This window comes from Lucilia cuprina, chromosome 2 (assembly GCF_022045245.1).
Source record: "Lucilia cuprina isolate Lc7/37 chromosome 2, ASM2204524v1, whole genome shotgun sequence".
In the NCBI taxonomy this organism is placed as follows: domain Eukaryota; kingdom Metazoa; phylum Arthropoda; class Insecta; order Diptera; family Calliphoridae; genus Lucilia; species Lucilia cuprina.
The window spans coordinates 68,330,587-68,346,165 of record NC_060950.1 but is presented as its reverse complement, the minus strand read 5'-3'; the positions used below and the strand labels follow the sequence as shown (position 1 = coordinate 68,346,165).

General features: G+C 32.3%; 2 protein-coding genes across 2 annotated transcripts; one reads left to right on the top strand and one right to left on the bottom strand.

Annotated features, from left to right (window-relative positions):
- Nucleotides 1–64: 64 nt before the first annotated feature.
- On the bottom strand, nucleotides 65–1,379 carry LOC111687292 (dnaJ homolog subfamily C member 28). Its single transcript, XM_023449723.2, has 2 exons — nucleotides 1,198–1,379; nucleotides 65–1,140 (listed from the first exon to the last, which is right to left on the bottom strand). The coding sequence occupies exons 1-2, from the start codon at nucleotides 1,273–1,275 to the stop codon at nucleotides 163–165; spliced, it is 1,056 nt and encodes a 351-aa protein (XP_023305491.2). The 5' UTR covers nucleotides 1,276–1,379; the 3' UTR covers nucleotides 65–162.
- Nucleotides 1,380–1,942: 563 nt separating this feature from the next.
- LOC111687290 (chromodomain-helicase-DNA-binding protein 1) lies at nucleotides 1,943–14,619 on the top strand. Its single transcript, XM_023449721.2, has 10 exons — nucleotides 1,943–2,900; nucleotides 6,229–7,053; nucleotides 7,129–7,241; nucleotides 7,325–7,471; nucleotides 7,562–8,684; nucleotides 8,883–11,775; nucleotides 11,842–12,307; nucleotides 12,382–12,621; nucleotides 12,694–12,813; nucleotides 14,139–14,619. The coding sequence occupies exons 1-10, from the start codon at nucleotides 2,892–2,894 to the stop codon at nucleotides 14,452–14,454; spliced, it is 6,252 nt and encodes a 2,083-aa protein (XP_023305489.2). The 5' UTR covers nucleotides 1,943–2,891; the 3' UTR covers nucleotides 14,455–14,619.
- Nucleotides 14,620–15,579: the final 960 nt, after the last annotated feature.

The following is a 15,579-nucleotide window of genomic DNA, read 5'->3' as shown; positions in this document are numbered from 1 at the left end:
TATATAAATATAGATTACCATAAAAAATAGTGTATAATATTAATTTAAGTTTAAACAGACCATATGCAAGTTAATAAAACTAACCAAAAATATTTATTTCTCTAAATAAAAACAAAAACATATCACAAGTGAGTAATAAAACTAAAAATTCATCAACAATTATTAAAACCAGGAGCCCAGCAATGATAACAAATCACTTTTACCCTGTTGTGTTGAGGAGCTCGCTTTTTCCAATGACATTTCAGGTCTTTTTTGATTTCTAGCTATATCGGGATCTTTTAAGATCTTTTCGCCTATGGTTTGTAAATTAACACGGAAAAATTGATTTTCCAATATGGGCACTATCAAATTGTACTTATCGATATTTTTATTAATTTGCTGCACTTCGTATTCATATTTTCTTAGTAGATTTTGCCATTTTTGTGTTTCCGCATCACTCAAAGGATGTTCACCAAAGTAGCTGCGTTCAGCGGCTAAAGTTTTCTTTAGCTGTTGTAATGCTTCACGTATATCACGTTGCAAAGTAATCCATTCGGGTGTAAAACCATTATCTATTAATATCTTATTTAATTTGTGAGTGGTAAAATCTAAATAGGGATTTTGCTGTTGAGCCAATGTTAAAGGTTTGCCTGCTCCACTTAGATTATTAAAATCTCCCTTGGACATGGCTTCTTGTATGTAATCCTCTACCAAACGATCAAAGCCATATTTGGTTTTAATAGCATGATTTTTGAAAAATGTGCCCTTTTTCATAACGGTTTTTTCTCCCGCCTGGGACTTATCGATGCGATGCTTTAACACCCTTTCCTGGGCCTTCATGGCCTTAATTTGTTGGTATTGTTTTTGTCGCTGAAAGGGATTACCCACGCCCACACCATCAAAACTTAAATATTGCCTATGCTGGGGCGCAGTGTGACGGATATCCGGTACCTCTTCTTCTTCATCTTCATAAATACCACGACGATTTTTGGCAAATTTCTCTTGTAGCAATTTAAAAGCCTCATCCACTTCTTGGAAACGTTCGGCACAAGCTTCCGGTAAACCAGAATCGGGGTGTACTTTCTTTACCAATTCTATATAAGCTTTACGTATGGTATTTTGATCAGCAGACTCCTCCACACCCAATATTTGACAGCATTTCTAAAAATGTAATAGGTTTTAGAAATTTTCTTACTTTTTGTGGAAGTTAAAGTTTACCCGGTATAAATCCACTCGTTTGATGTGCATTTCTCTTATAATCCTTAAAGGTTGAATAATTTTTAACAGCGCAAACATTTTAAAAGTTTATATAATTTTTCTTTTGGTTAAAAAAAGTTATATTTTTAAGTTTTTTTTTATTGATGTCAGTAATTATTTTTGCTTTCACTAGTTATAAATATTAAAATTTTTATTAATCTGTTGTTAATTTTAAATAAAATCCTTTTAAATTTTCATAAACTGCTAAAGTTTTCAAACTTTTTCGGTTTTTTAAAATGAGCATTGATAAGATAATTGACAACAGCTGAAAGGTTTTGTTTATAAATAAAGAAAATAATGTTGTTGTTTTTGTCAGTGGTAATAATAGTGGGAATTATTTATTTTCTATTGTCAGTTAAACGGCATTGCCATAGCTAATAAATTAAACGGTTTTAACCTAATTTTTTAATAAGAAATACTGTGTTATACATTTAACAAAACTTAAAATAATATTTTTATTATTTTATCATTATTTCAATTATAAAAATTTTATGATTAATAAAAACTATTAAAAACAGTATATAATTTCGAAAGACGCTTTAATAATACGGCAATGTTAAAACTGTCACTATCAAAATTAAAAAGTATGGCATCTTGATATGACATTCATAATTACATTCGTACATTCGTGCATAAGTAAAGTGAAAATCAAGCTAAAACAAAATCGCAAAAAACGTTTATAAAAACCTAAAAAAAATATAAAATTAAACAAATGTAAAAAAATAAAAGCAGCTTAAAACGAATTTAAAATAAAACAAAAGTGAAAATGTTATAAACAAACAAAAGTGCTGGAAAAAACCAAACTATAATTAAGCTCAGTGTGCAAAAAAAAAAAAAAGAAAGAAATGAGAAATAGTCAAGATTACCATATAAGTATGTGATGTTCGAAAAACCTTAATGCGGTACGCTGGTGACCCTCAAAAAAGCAAATCTGGCAGCACTAGACAGCATGGTACTCTTATTATTACGAAAAAACAAAATGGCGATTTTCGACAAATGACTTGTGAATAATTCGAAGAGTCGCTGCTTTTTTTTTACTTCAAACACTTTGTGTTTGTAGCAAACACGAGATACGAAAAATACATTGCTGTTTGACAAACCAGAGTTTCCTAGGTCGTCAAACAAATGTATTTTAAATGGGACATCAAACAAAATCTGTTTGAAGGAAAAATTCCGCAATTTTTCCTTCGCAGTCGCATGTTTTCGCGCCAATTTTAGCAAATTCTTTATTTGATCTTCTGTCATTTTACATACATTTTGTGTTTGTAACAAGCGTAGAACAGATACCGTTTTTATTTAAAATTTTTGAAAATTTAAAATTAAGCGTATATGAGAACTTAGCCGGCTTACAGTCGATTTTAAGCTGCCGCCGATATTTTTAGTGTCAGCCGCCTCCGGCGTTAATATTTGTCGGCACAGGGCTCTGCATGGTACTCTTATTACGAAAAAACAAAATGGCGATTTTCGACAAATGACTTGTGAAGACGACGTGAAAAATTTTTTTGTGTGCTGAGTTGGTGAAAAAAATTTTTTTCAAAACTTTTCAAATTGAATTTAAGTGCATAAATATTGAAAAATATTGAAATATTTTATAAAAGAAAGTGAATAATTAATGTCTGCAATAAGAAAAACTTGTATAATCAGTAAAAAATATCATGAGCCAGGTGAGTGTTAAATGAAAAATATGAAATTGTGTTGAATTTTTGTAATTTTGGCGCTTAAAAGTGTAAATATTTAGCTAATTTCAATATTTTCCTGTTTACAATAACTTATTTTATAAAATTTATTATAAATATTGTGTTCCGGACAATGGGTGTGGCTGCAAATCAACGGCAAATGTAGGAGTCTCATTTGAGACTCCTCTGGCTAAAATGTTTATATTTCTATATAGCCTAAGAGGTGTTGCCAAAAAATTGCTAAATTTTTAACTTTATCCTTATTGTTTCACAATTTTCTCGATAGATTACATTTCTAGAGGAATCTAGCTTTCCAGAAACGTGAAAATTTTGAAAATCCCTGAGGGACCCATTTTAGTAATTTTAACTTAAATTTCAATATTTTGGTTTATTTACGGTGAATTCTATGTAAAAAGTTGCCAAAAACTATATCCTTTTCGTTAAATTCATTAAAATTTCAAATTTTTTCATTGATTACGTAATCAATTTTAGTATGGAAAATTTTTCAAATATGGTCACAATTGGATTTTCTCGAGATTTTAGCAGTTTTATACACATTTTATGGGCTATTTAAGTCTGAATATAGAATTTTGGGCATTATTCCTAGAGTTTTTAAAGATATTTTGGGTTTTTATTAATTTTTGTTAATAACTCAAGATTTTTCCATGTTTTAAAGCCTAAGAATACATTAAATCCTCGCCAGAACTAAGATGTTTCCTTATTTTAAAAATTAACCGGCTTAACGTCCTGTTGAGCTGGTATTTTATCATTCAATGATTTAATGTTAGGATCTGTTAAGGTTTTAACACAATTAACAAGTTAGAAATGGTTTTATAGCATTATTTTATAAAATATATTAAAGAATTCTTGAATTTCTGGAGAGGATTTTGTGTATTTGTCTAGTTATTATTAAGTCTAGTGAAGTTTTTAACAAGGAACTCGTTTTCTATAGGCTGGTTGTAAGTAAAACTTTTAAATTTAAGTTTAAATTTGGAAAGTTTCAATCAACTAATCCCTAAAATGTGTTTGTCTTAAGAGCTGGACAGGATAAGTGCTGACTTAGAAGTTGTTTGTTGCCAAAGTGAGATTTTTAAAAGACTTTCTTAATTATTTATGGATTTTGAAACTTATTCTATATACCTATATTTTAAACATTTGTCCAAGCTTGTTGATTTTTCTAAAATCCTGGAATTTCTGGAAAGGATATTCCATTTTGGCTATTAAGTATGTTTACTAAATTAAAGCCTTTGTTTGGAGTTTAGTTTTTAATCATAATATAAGTGTTTTAAAATATATTTACTTTTTTAGACACAAATTGTTAACAACTTTTATTTAAAAAATCTTAAATGTCCGTCCAAATCTGGACAGGATTAATGAATTTGTTATTATTATTCCTTTATATTTGTAGTTGTGAAATATTTTCCTTTTCAATACAACTCTTCCCTTAATGCTTTAAATTATCTTAAATTTTTATAAAATTATGAATTTATCAAATTTTAGAAGTTTTTTATAAAAAATCCTTTGATTTTTTTTAAGGATTGTGTGTTTTACATATGAATTTCATAATTTATATAAATCCTTTTGATACAAAATTGTTTTTAAGTTAATGGTTTCATCATTTTAATGACATTTTAAAAAGCTAAGCTTGGATCTTTATTCTTTTTTAATAACTACGAATGATCACCAAAATTGTAAAGGATCTTATAAATTATACTTGAGTTTTAGTGAAACGCTTCGTTTCTCAGAGAAAAGTGTAAAACCAAATCTATGTTTTGTTATACCTTAAAGAATCACTTCATATGACTCGATTTAATTACTTTCTTGTGTATTTTTTGCATAATTTTAAAGATTCTTTTGCTGATTGTAGGACATAACTTTTTATGAGTTTTTTTTGTTTAACTCGAATGATTTTTGAAGCTGCTATACTCGGTAAGCAGCTCCAAAAAGTCATGAACTGAGTTTTAAAGACATGAAGGATTTTTAGACTTGTTTTTCTATTTTGAGTTTAATACTGGATTTTAGAAATGGTCTTTGTTTCTAAAAACGTGTTTCAAATATTGCGACTAAAAACATTTTTTATTTTGAATACTTGTTTAAGATTTGGATTTTGAAAATAAAAATTGAAATTCTGTGAATTTCGGAACTAAGCACGCATTCCATGGAACTGGTGTGGTGGTATCAATGTGTAATAAATATCAAAGAACTAGTTTCTTAAACCATAACAATGTTCCGAAGCATGTGGTTTTAGAAGTATTGTCAACATCATTATTTCCTATGTTGTTGTTTAAGAATCTGAAGTGATTATATTTGCACTACTTCTAGAACTAGTTGTTTTTAGAACATGTTCTGAAAATTTTCCAAGGAATGATCCTTTTTATTTCTTATGTTGAGATAAAAAAAAAGATTTATTAAACATAAGAAGATCTTCGATTTTAAAACTTTAAATTGTGATAAATAGTTGTTGTAACAGGTTGGCTGTAACTGGATAGTTCTGGGTAGTTCCGCAGCGGAGATCCAATTGTCGTAGGAAAGTGATAATAGTAGTTAGGTATGCCTTTCAGTAATAGAAGTGATGTAAACTCTTACTATTTTATGAAATTGAGTTGTTTTAAATCCAGTCGATCGCTAACAGATCACTTCCTTCAATCAACATCGACTATATTCGCAAATACTATAATAATTTAAAATCTTAGAAAGTTTTTTTACTAAAATAATATTAATTTTAAGCGATTTTTGAACAATTGCTTCTGATGCTGCCGACCTTGGACTTTGGATACGATAATAGATGCAGTATTTTCCGTTACAACTTAAAGTGAATAGTTGTTTATTTTCGAATTTATTTCCATTATTCGGAAAAGATGAATTTGCACATAGTTAGTTTAAAGACCACTATCGGGCCTGTTGTGCTTACCTTAATCAGTGACTCAGGTGGGAATCGAACCCACCATCTCCGGTCTACCGTACTAACATACCGAAGGTCACTGGATTTGCACAAATCTTATTTTACATTCTAGTTTTCTGAAACTTTAATGAATGCTAGCACTGACTTAAGGAGTTAATCCTTACAAAGGATTTTGGTTGTGAAAGTACATAGAAGCTTATTTACCGACTCATTTTTAAAATTAAAGTCTTCCTGTGTCAAAATATCTTATAGTTTCAACTGATGTTGTAATAACAGTCTTCGGTAGATTGGGAAACGGATTGTTACGGAACATAGATCCAATTGTTATAGGAACGAAGTCAGTTAGTCGAATAATTCCTGTAAAATCTTTCTCTTTTGAAAAAAATCCATAAACTATTCTTTTCATTATTTTAGGAACACAATGAATCCTTTAACAGTATAGGATCGGAAGATAATGATGATAACCGCGATGAACGTAATGGTTCAGGTAGTGGTAGCGGTAGTTCCTCAGAATCTGATTCCGATTCAGACAGTTCATCATCATCTTCAAATTCCAGTGACGGACACACATCACCTGAACCACCCGATCGAGAAGAAGATAATGATGAAGATAATAATGATGAAAATGCCAGAGATGGTCTTTTACAAAAACAACATGAAAGAGAACAAACAAATCATTATGATACACAAACAAAACAAAATACAGAAGCTGGACTTCCACCATCAGCCATGGATGCACAACAAGAAGAAGAAGATACAAAGACAAATGGCTATTCTGATGATAATGAAAGTGGCAGCGACAGTGGTAGCAATTCAGATTCAAATTCATCAAACGATGAAGATGATGATGAGACAAAACATCACCCGGCTGAAGGCGGTGGCGAGAACGGCAGTGATTGTGAAGCAAGAAGAGACGAAGGAGGAGAAGAACAGCAGCAACACAATACTACCAATAACACAACCGCAACATCTGCCACCACAGATAATAATACCTCACATACAACCAATGATGAAGATTCCCACGATTCAAATGATGACGATGATTCCAATAGTGACGAAGAAAAACATCACACTAAAGAGACGACGACGACGGCGGCGGCGCCTGCTGCGACGACGTTTGAATCTATAAAAAATCACAGTGATGATTCGGAAGATGATGCATCTGATTCAGGCGGATCTTCAAAATCGTCTAATTCTTCTGCTCATTCCGCCACGGAATCGAGTAGTAGCAGTAGTAGTGTAGGTTTAACATAAACACCTAAACTAAGTTAAAAGTGCAATAATTAAACTTAAAAATAAACTAAACATTTACAGGAAGATACTGAAGAAGATTATCAACCTAAAAGATCGTCTGCCCGACAAACTCGTAAACCAGCACCTGCCGAAAGAGTCAAGAAACCAGTGAAAAAGAAGAAGAAAAAACAAAAGTAATAATCATTTTTTTTTAAATCATACAAAACTAGAAATGTGTCTTAATTAAAGAAAATAAAATTACAAATAAATCTTTTAGTTGGGATTCGGAGGGTAGTGATGATAGTGAAGGCGACAGTGAAGATTCAACGCCGCCAAGACGCAAACCACCTGCCTCCAAACAAAGTAAACAACAAAAACGTAGTAAAAAATCCACCACCTCTGATGATAGTAATGATGAGAAAAGGTAAATTTTATTAAGAATAATTTTAAATGTAAAATTATTTGAAATTTTTATAAAAATTGTTATAAAATTATAATAAAATATTAACATTAGATTCGGAACTCGTCGGGCAGCGGCTGCGGTAAGCTATAAGGAAGCTTCGGAAGATGATAAAACTGATTCTGAAGATTTACTAGAAGTGGAATATGACGAGAGCCAGGCAGAAGCTGCCGCTCTGGCAGCAGAGGAAGATGAAAAATGTGAAACCATTGAACGCATTTTAGCAAGACGTCAGGGCAAAAAAGGTTGCACCGGCAATCAAACTACTATCTATGCTATCGAAGAAAGCGGCTGTGATCCCAATGAAGGTGTTGACGAAAATGATTATGAAAATACCGAAGTACAATATCTAATCAAATGGAAGGGCTGGTCTTACATACACAACACCTGGGAATCCGAAACAACACTTAAAGAACAAAAAGTCAAAGGCATGAAAAAATTGGATAATTTTATTAAAAAAGAACAGGAAAAAGAATACTGGAGACGTCATGCTGGTCCCGAGGATATTGACTACTATGAGTGTCAATTGGAATTGCAAAATGATTTAATTAAGTCATACAATAGTGTTGATCGCATCATATCACGTAATGAAAAACCTGAAGGTGACAGTGAATACCTGTGCAAATGGCAATCACTGCCCTATGCCGAAGCCACTTGGGAAGATGCCAATTTAGTGTTACGCAAATGGCAACACTGTGTTGATCATTTCAATGAACGTGAAAATTCCAAATGTACACCCTCACGTCATTGTAAAGTTCTCAAATATCGTCCAAAGTTTTATAAAATAAAAGTACAACCCGATTTTCTACAGGAAGGTTTAACGTTACGCGACTATCAAATGGATGGTTTAAATTGGCTTTTACATTCGTGGTGTCGAGAAAATTCCGTAATTCTAGCCGATGAAATGGGTTTGGGTAAAACCATACAAACAATATGCTTTTTATATGCTCTATTTAAAGTACATCATCTATACGGTCCATTCCTGTGTGTGGTGCCACTTTCAACAATGACAGCTTGGCAGCGTGAGTTTGAGTTATGGGCTCCCGATATGAATGTGGTGACATATTTAGGTGATGTTAAATCACGTGAAATGATACGTCAATATGAATGGACATTTGATGGTTCGAAAAGACTGAAATTTAATTGCATTCTCACAACATATGAGATTGTTTTAAAGGTAAGTTAAACAAGCTTATTAATAGTTTTTGTTAATGTAGGAAAGGAAAATAAAGTTGTAAATGATTTCAAAAAAGGATTTAAACTAAACTAAAATTGCACTAGATAAGACTTAACTCAAACCTTAATATACTTATTATATAAAATTAAAAAATATATGTATTTAGTTAAGAACACACACATAAATTCTCTTTTTTAGGATAAATTATTTCTGGGTACATTGCAATGGGCAGCATTGCTTGTCGATGAGGCTCATCGTTTGAAAAACGATGATTCTTTACTGTATAAATCGCTCAAAGAGTTTGAAACAAATCATAGATTACTTATTACGGGTACACCACTACAAAATTCCCTCAAAGAACTTTGGGCTCTTCTTCATTTTATAATGCCTGAAAAATTCCTAACATGGGAGGATTTTGAAGTTGAACATGGTAATGCCGCCGATAAAGGCTACACTAAACTCCATCAACAATTGGAGCCCTATATATTGAGACGTGTTAAGAAAGATGTCGAAAAATCTCTCCCAGCCAAAGTTGAACAAATATTGCGCGTTGAAATGACGGCGTTGCAAAAACAATATTATAAATGGATACTCACAAAGAACTTTGATGCCTTGCGTAAGGGTAAAAAAGGTTCTACCTCAACCTTTTTGAATATTGTCATAGAATTAAAGAAATGTTGTAATCATGCCGCCCTTATAAGACCTTCAGAATTTGAACTAATGGGCTTGCAACAGGATGAAGCTCTACAAACTCTACTGAGAGGCTCTGGTAAACTTGTGCTTTTGGATAAGTTGCTGTGTCGTCTTAAGGAAACTGGCCACAGGGTATTGATCTTTTCTCAAATGGTACGCATGTTAGACATATTGGCGGACTATTTACAAAAGCGTCATTTTTCATTCCAACGTTTGGATGGCAGCATTAAGGGTGAAATACGTAGACAAGCTTTAGATCATTTCAATGCTGAAGGTTCTCAAGATTTTTGTTTTCTTTTATCAACGAGAGCTGGTGGTTTGGGTATTAATTTGGCTACCGCCGATACTGTTATCATTTTCGATTCAGATTGGAATCCTCAAAACGATCTACAGGCTCAAGCGCGTGCGCATCGTATAGGTCAAAAAAATCAAGTGAATATCTATCGTTTGGTAACGGCGCGCTCAGTAGAAGAACAGATTGTAGAGAGAGCTAAACAGAAAATGGTCTTAGATCATTTGGTTATACAACGTATGGATACCACAGGGCGCACTGTATTAGATAGAGGAAGTTCAGGTTCTTCCAACAATACTCCCTTCAATAAGGATGATCTCTCGGCTATATTGAAATTTGGTGCTGAAGAATTGTTTAAGGATGAGCAGGAAAATGATGAGGAATTAGTATGTGATATAGATGAGATACTGAGACGAGCTGAAACACGCAACGAGGATCCCGAAATGCCAGGTGATGATTTGCTGTCTGCATTTAAAGTGGCCAGTATAGCTGCATTTGAGGAAGAGCCCGATACCTCTACGAAAGATAATGAAAATCAGGCCATAGAAGAAGATACAAAAGATTGGGATGACATTATTCCCGAAGATTTTCGTAGAGTTGTGGAAAATGAAGAAAAAGCCAAGGAAATGGAAGATTTGTATTTGCCACCTCGCAGAAAAACGGCAGCAAATAGCCAAAACGATACACCCAGTAGAAGAGGTGGTAAAAAGGGTCAAGCCGATGATTCAAATGATTCCGATTATGACATGGGATCTGATGCCAGTAATGATGGCGACGGCAAGTCGAAATCCAAACGTGGTAGACCAGCAATGAAAGAAAAAATTACTGGTTTTACTGATACCGAAATTAGACGTTTCATCAAATCCTACAAAAAATTCCCAGCTCCCCTGGAACGCCTAGAAGCTATTGCTTGTGATGCCGAGTTGCAAGAGAAACCTTTAGCTGAACTCAAACGTATAGGCGAAATGCTACACGACCGTTGTGTACAATTTTTGGAAGAACATAAGGACGAATTGGCTGGTAATACAGCCGCTAATAAGAAGGCAACTGAGGCTTCCGCGGCAGGAGATGAAACTGCTTGTAAACAAAAACGTAGTAGAGCTACATTTTCTGTAAAATTAGGTGGAGTATCGTTTAATGCTAAAACTCTTTTGTCCTGCGAAGAAGAACTTAAGCCCTTAAATGGTGTTATACCTGGCACCGCAGCTGAAAGACTTAATTGGTCTCTAAGCATTAAAACACGACCGGCCAATTTCGATGTTGAATGGGGCGACGAAGAGGACTCTAAACTGCTGTGTGGTATCTATCAATATGGCATTGGTTCTTGGGAACAAATGAAAATGGATCCTAGCCTCAAGTTAACAGAAAAAATCCTGCACAATGACGATCGTAAGCCACAAGCGAAACATTTGCAATCGAGAGCGGAATATCTGCTGAAAATTATCAAGAAGAATATAGAAACTAAAAAAGGGGCAGAACGCAAACAACGTAAACCTAGAAAGCCAAGAGAACCTAAAGCAGCTGCCTCCACAACATCACATAATGCCACACCCGAACGTAAGGCACGACATGTTTCTGAGGCGGAAGAATCAATGCAAACTGGCGGAGAGTGCCCAACAGCAACTGAGAAAAAGACACGCAAAGAAAGAAAGGAGAGTCAATCGAAACCTGAGTCAGTTGAAGATGCCACTTCTAATGATGTGGATGGCACGAATGTCACAAGTAAGAAAAAACAAAAAGTAGCTAAAGATAAAGATCACTCCGCAAAATCCTCGGCTAAATCTAAAAAATCATCAGGTGTAGATTCCACAAATAAACCCATGCATTTTACGGCGAACAATGAGCCCAGAGCTTTGGAGGTATTGGGTGATTTAGATCCCAATATATTCAACGAATGCAAAGAAAAAATGAGACCAGTTAAGAAGGCGCTCAAAGCTTTAGATCGTCCCGATTCTAGCCTCTCTACTCAGGATCAAGTTAAACACACCAGAGATTGTCTGATATCCATAGGCAGGCAAATAGACGTTTGTTTAGAAGCCTACACCAAAGAAACGGAAAAGAAAGAGTGGCGTTCAAATCTCTGGTATTTTGTCTCCAAATTTACAGGTAATATACACAAAACCATTGCTATGTTAACAATACCTTTTAATTAATTAACTTTACTCAATATAGAATTTGACGCAAAAAAACTTTTCAAAATGTACAAAGTTGCATCGAAAGATTCTAAAGAATCTAGTGTTAATAAAACTGCCAGTCCGGAAAAGAACTCTAAAGCCTCCTTATCACCTGCTAAGAAATCCAAGGATTCCTTCCTAACACAAAATGGCAATGAAGAGAGAAATAAATCTGTTAAAAAGAAGAAAAAAGATAAAGACAAAGACAAAGAAAAGGATAGAGAACGCGATAAACCGAAATCCGAAAGATTTATGAAAATTGATCAGGGCAATAATAAACCTCCTATAAATAAACATAAACTATCTATGGGTCCAGGTGCGGGTATGACACCGGGTCATAATAATTCACCAATGAAACGTAAACGTGATGATATCGATAATCCAGCTGGTGCAATGCAGCAGCATGGTAGTGATATGAAATCAATGTCATATAAAAGACTGAATATGGATGGTGGTCCGGGAAGGTAATTTTCTTTATAATAGACTCAACCTCTAAACATTTTTCTTAAAAGAGTATTTATATGTTTTCTATATTTAGAAATCGTGACAAACAACGTCATCGTGATGATTATTATGGTAGTGGCAATAGTCATGATGGTTTAAATACCAGCAGAGGCAGTAATAGCAGTGATCGTCGCAATTCTATTAACTCACCGTCAACTCCAAACAATCGTATGCATCCTGGTAATTCACGTCTGCCGCCCGGTACTACATCATCACCTTATGTTGAGGGCGGTTCGGGTAGCAGTGGCGAACGTTGGAGTCATAATCGTGATCGGTAAGTTTAAAAGAATGATGAATACGATTTGAAATTTTTATTAAATTTTTTATTCTTTCTTTCTTTGTATAGTTATGGTAATTCCGATTATAAACGTGAACGTTATGACAGCTATAACAATCGAACACCGGGTGGTGGTTATCATCGTGACCATAGAGATCGTGATAGGGATAGACGAGTCGATAAAAGAAGGTAGGTTTAAAAGACAATATTTTGTTAAAGTAAAATGTAATGAAAATAAGACAGATAGATCCTTTTTGCGGAAATTTAGGGCGAATATTTTATAGGAGATAGATAGATATTTTACATATTCTTAATGAGATATTGATATTTTTGCGGCGAAAAAGGTTTTCAGTAAAAATTTTTAATAAAAATTAAATATTTATAAAATTTTTGCGGCGAAAACATTTCGATAGAAATTTAAGGCGAAAATAGTTTTAATTTAGACAAATTTTTTGTAAAATTTTACTGCGAAAAAAGTTTTTAGTGAAAATAAAAATTTTCTGAAGAATTTTACAGCGAAAAACGTTTTAGTGAAAAATTGCTACAAAAATAAATTAATGAAATTTTACGAAAAAAAAGCAATTTTAGAAATTTGTCACAAACACATTTTTAGTTAAAATTTAGGGCGAAAAAGTTTTCTTAAGGCTAAAAGACACGAATAGGGAACATTTTTAAGGAAAAAAATTGAGAACTTTTTAGGCGAAAACTATTAATTTCGTTATAAAATTAAAGACGAAATAAAGTATGATTTTAATTTTACAGCGAAAATGATTTTTAGTAAAAATTTCTAATTTTTGTAAAATTCCACAGCAAAAAAATAAATAATTTACGGCGAAACATTTATTCTTTTAAATTAACGGCGAATAACACGAATTTTAGTGAAATTTTACATTTCTTCAAGAAAATTTTAAGAGATATTGATATTTTTGCGGCGAAAAATATTTTCAGTAAGATTGAAAACATTTTTAATAAAAGTTTAATGTTTATGAAATTACGCGGCGAAAACATGTCAATAGAAATTTAAGGCGAAAAAAATTTATAATTTAGACAAAGATTTGTATTTTTTCTGAAATTTTACGGCGAAAAAAATTCTTAGTAAAAATTTTCGATAAAAAAAATAATTTTAGTGAAAATTAAAATTTTCTAAAGAGTTTTACGGCAAAAAATTTTTTGGTGAAACTTTACGGCGAAAAAAATTTCGTAAAAATTTTTTAGTGAAAATTAAAATTTTCTAAAAAATTTTACAGCAAAAAAATTTTTTAGTGAAAATTTACGGCGAAAAAAAAAATTTCCTAAAAATTTGCGGCGAAAAAACAAATTTTAGAAATTTGACTCAAAAAAAATTTTAATGAAAATTTAGGGCGAAAAAATGTTTTTTTTAAGACTAAAAGACACAAATAGAGATCATTTTTGTGAAAAAATTAATGTAAATTTTAATAGAAATTTTTAAAGTTGAAAAAGAATTTCCGTGGAAATGGTAGACAAATATTAAAAAAAATTAATGCTATTTACAGATATCCACCCTCTCACCCGCCTCAGCATGGTTATCCAAATCATTATATGCCTCCGTATTATATGCCGCCAAATGGTGCAATACCTCCCGGCATGGGTGGTCCACACGGCAGTTATGGTGGTGGTGGCGGTGGTAGAGGCGGAAATACTGGTGATCCACGTTATCATGGTGATTGGTCAAGAGAATATCCACCCGAAAACTATCGACGAGGAGGAGGTGGTAGTGGTGGTGGTAATTCAGCACCACTGCCGGGTATTAATAATTCTAATGCGCCAAATGCCGAATATGAACGACGTCCTCCACCACCACAAACATAATAGCTAACACAACAACAAAACAAACTAAATTGTTGTAAATTCTCTTTCATTTAAGAAGCATTTTCTGTTATACTTCTTTTAACATCTTTGGTTTATTTTTTATTTATACTATTTCCCCCCCAAACATACACACCCCACCATCATTTATCCTTCAAAATAATATCTCAAAATATGTGCATATAGTAGTTTTAAATACTATAACTTTAAATATTCATTGTGTAAATCATTTTATACATATTTACTTTGTATTTACTATATTATACATATATATAGATATATAAACAACAAATTATTATAATAATATGAATGTATGGTATTGTTGTATTTTAGTATATAATACTGCAAACAAACAAACAACTCCTATTGCTAGCCAATCATTAGAGAAAGAGATTTTGTGTTAAAAAAAAACTAACTCAAAATTTTTAGTTTTCTCTTAAACACTGAAAACCATTAATTCATTTAAGCTTGTGTTTAAACTTTTAAGTTTAGTTTTTAAGTACTTGATTTCTTTTTAACATACAAGTTTTTTAACTTTTATGTTAAATATTTGTTTATTCTTTTTTTTTTATACATAAATACATATAGATGCAGCAAACTATGTTTTAGAAATTTAGAAAATAATTTCAACAAAAAAATAATACTACTGTATAAAGTACATTTTAAGTTAAGTTAAGGAAATTTCTATAAACTATATAAAATAATAAAAATAACAAAACATTTATTTATATTAACAATTATTAAATTCCAAATTGGAATTTTTAACGCTTAAATAAAACAAAGAAAAAAAAACAAAACAAAAATATTTAAAAAACAAAAAAAAAATTGGACTTTGTTAAAACATAAAACTAAAATATTCAAACCTATTCTGCATTTCGATTCGACGCAACGATCAAAAAATGTTATTCCAACAAAAAACTGAAACGTTAGAAAAAGAAGAAGCAATTCCATTTCGTTTCAATGCTTTACGAATGTGTGTATTCTGCGTTAGATCGTACCTACGTTTTTGTAAGATATGGTTCACACTGAGAAACTTTTTTCGGGAAACTTTTGATTCTTGTGTGTGAGAGAAAGAGAAAGAAATATCAATCAACTCTTTCTCTCACACACAAAAACAAACGACCTGGT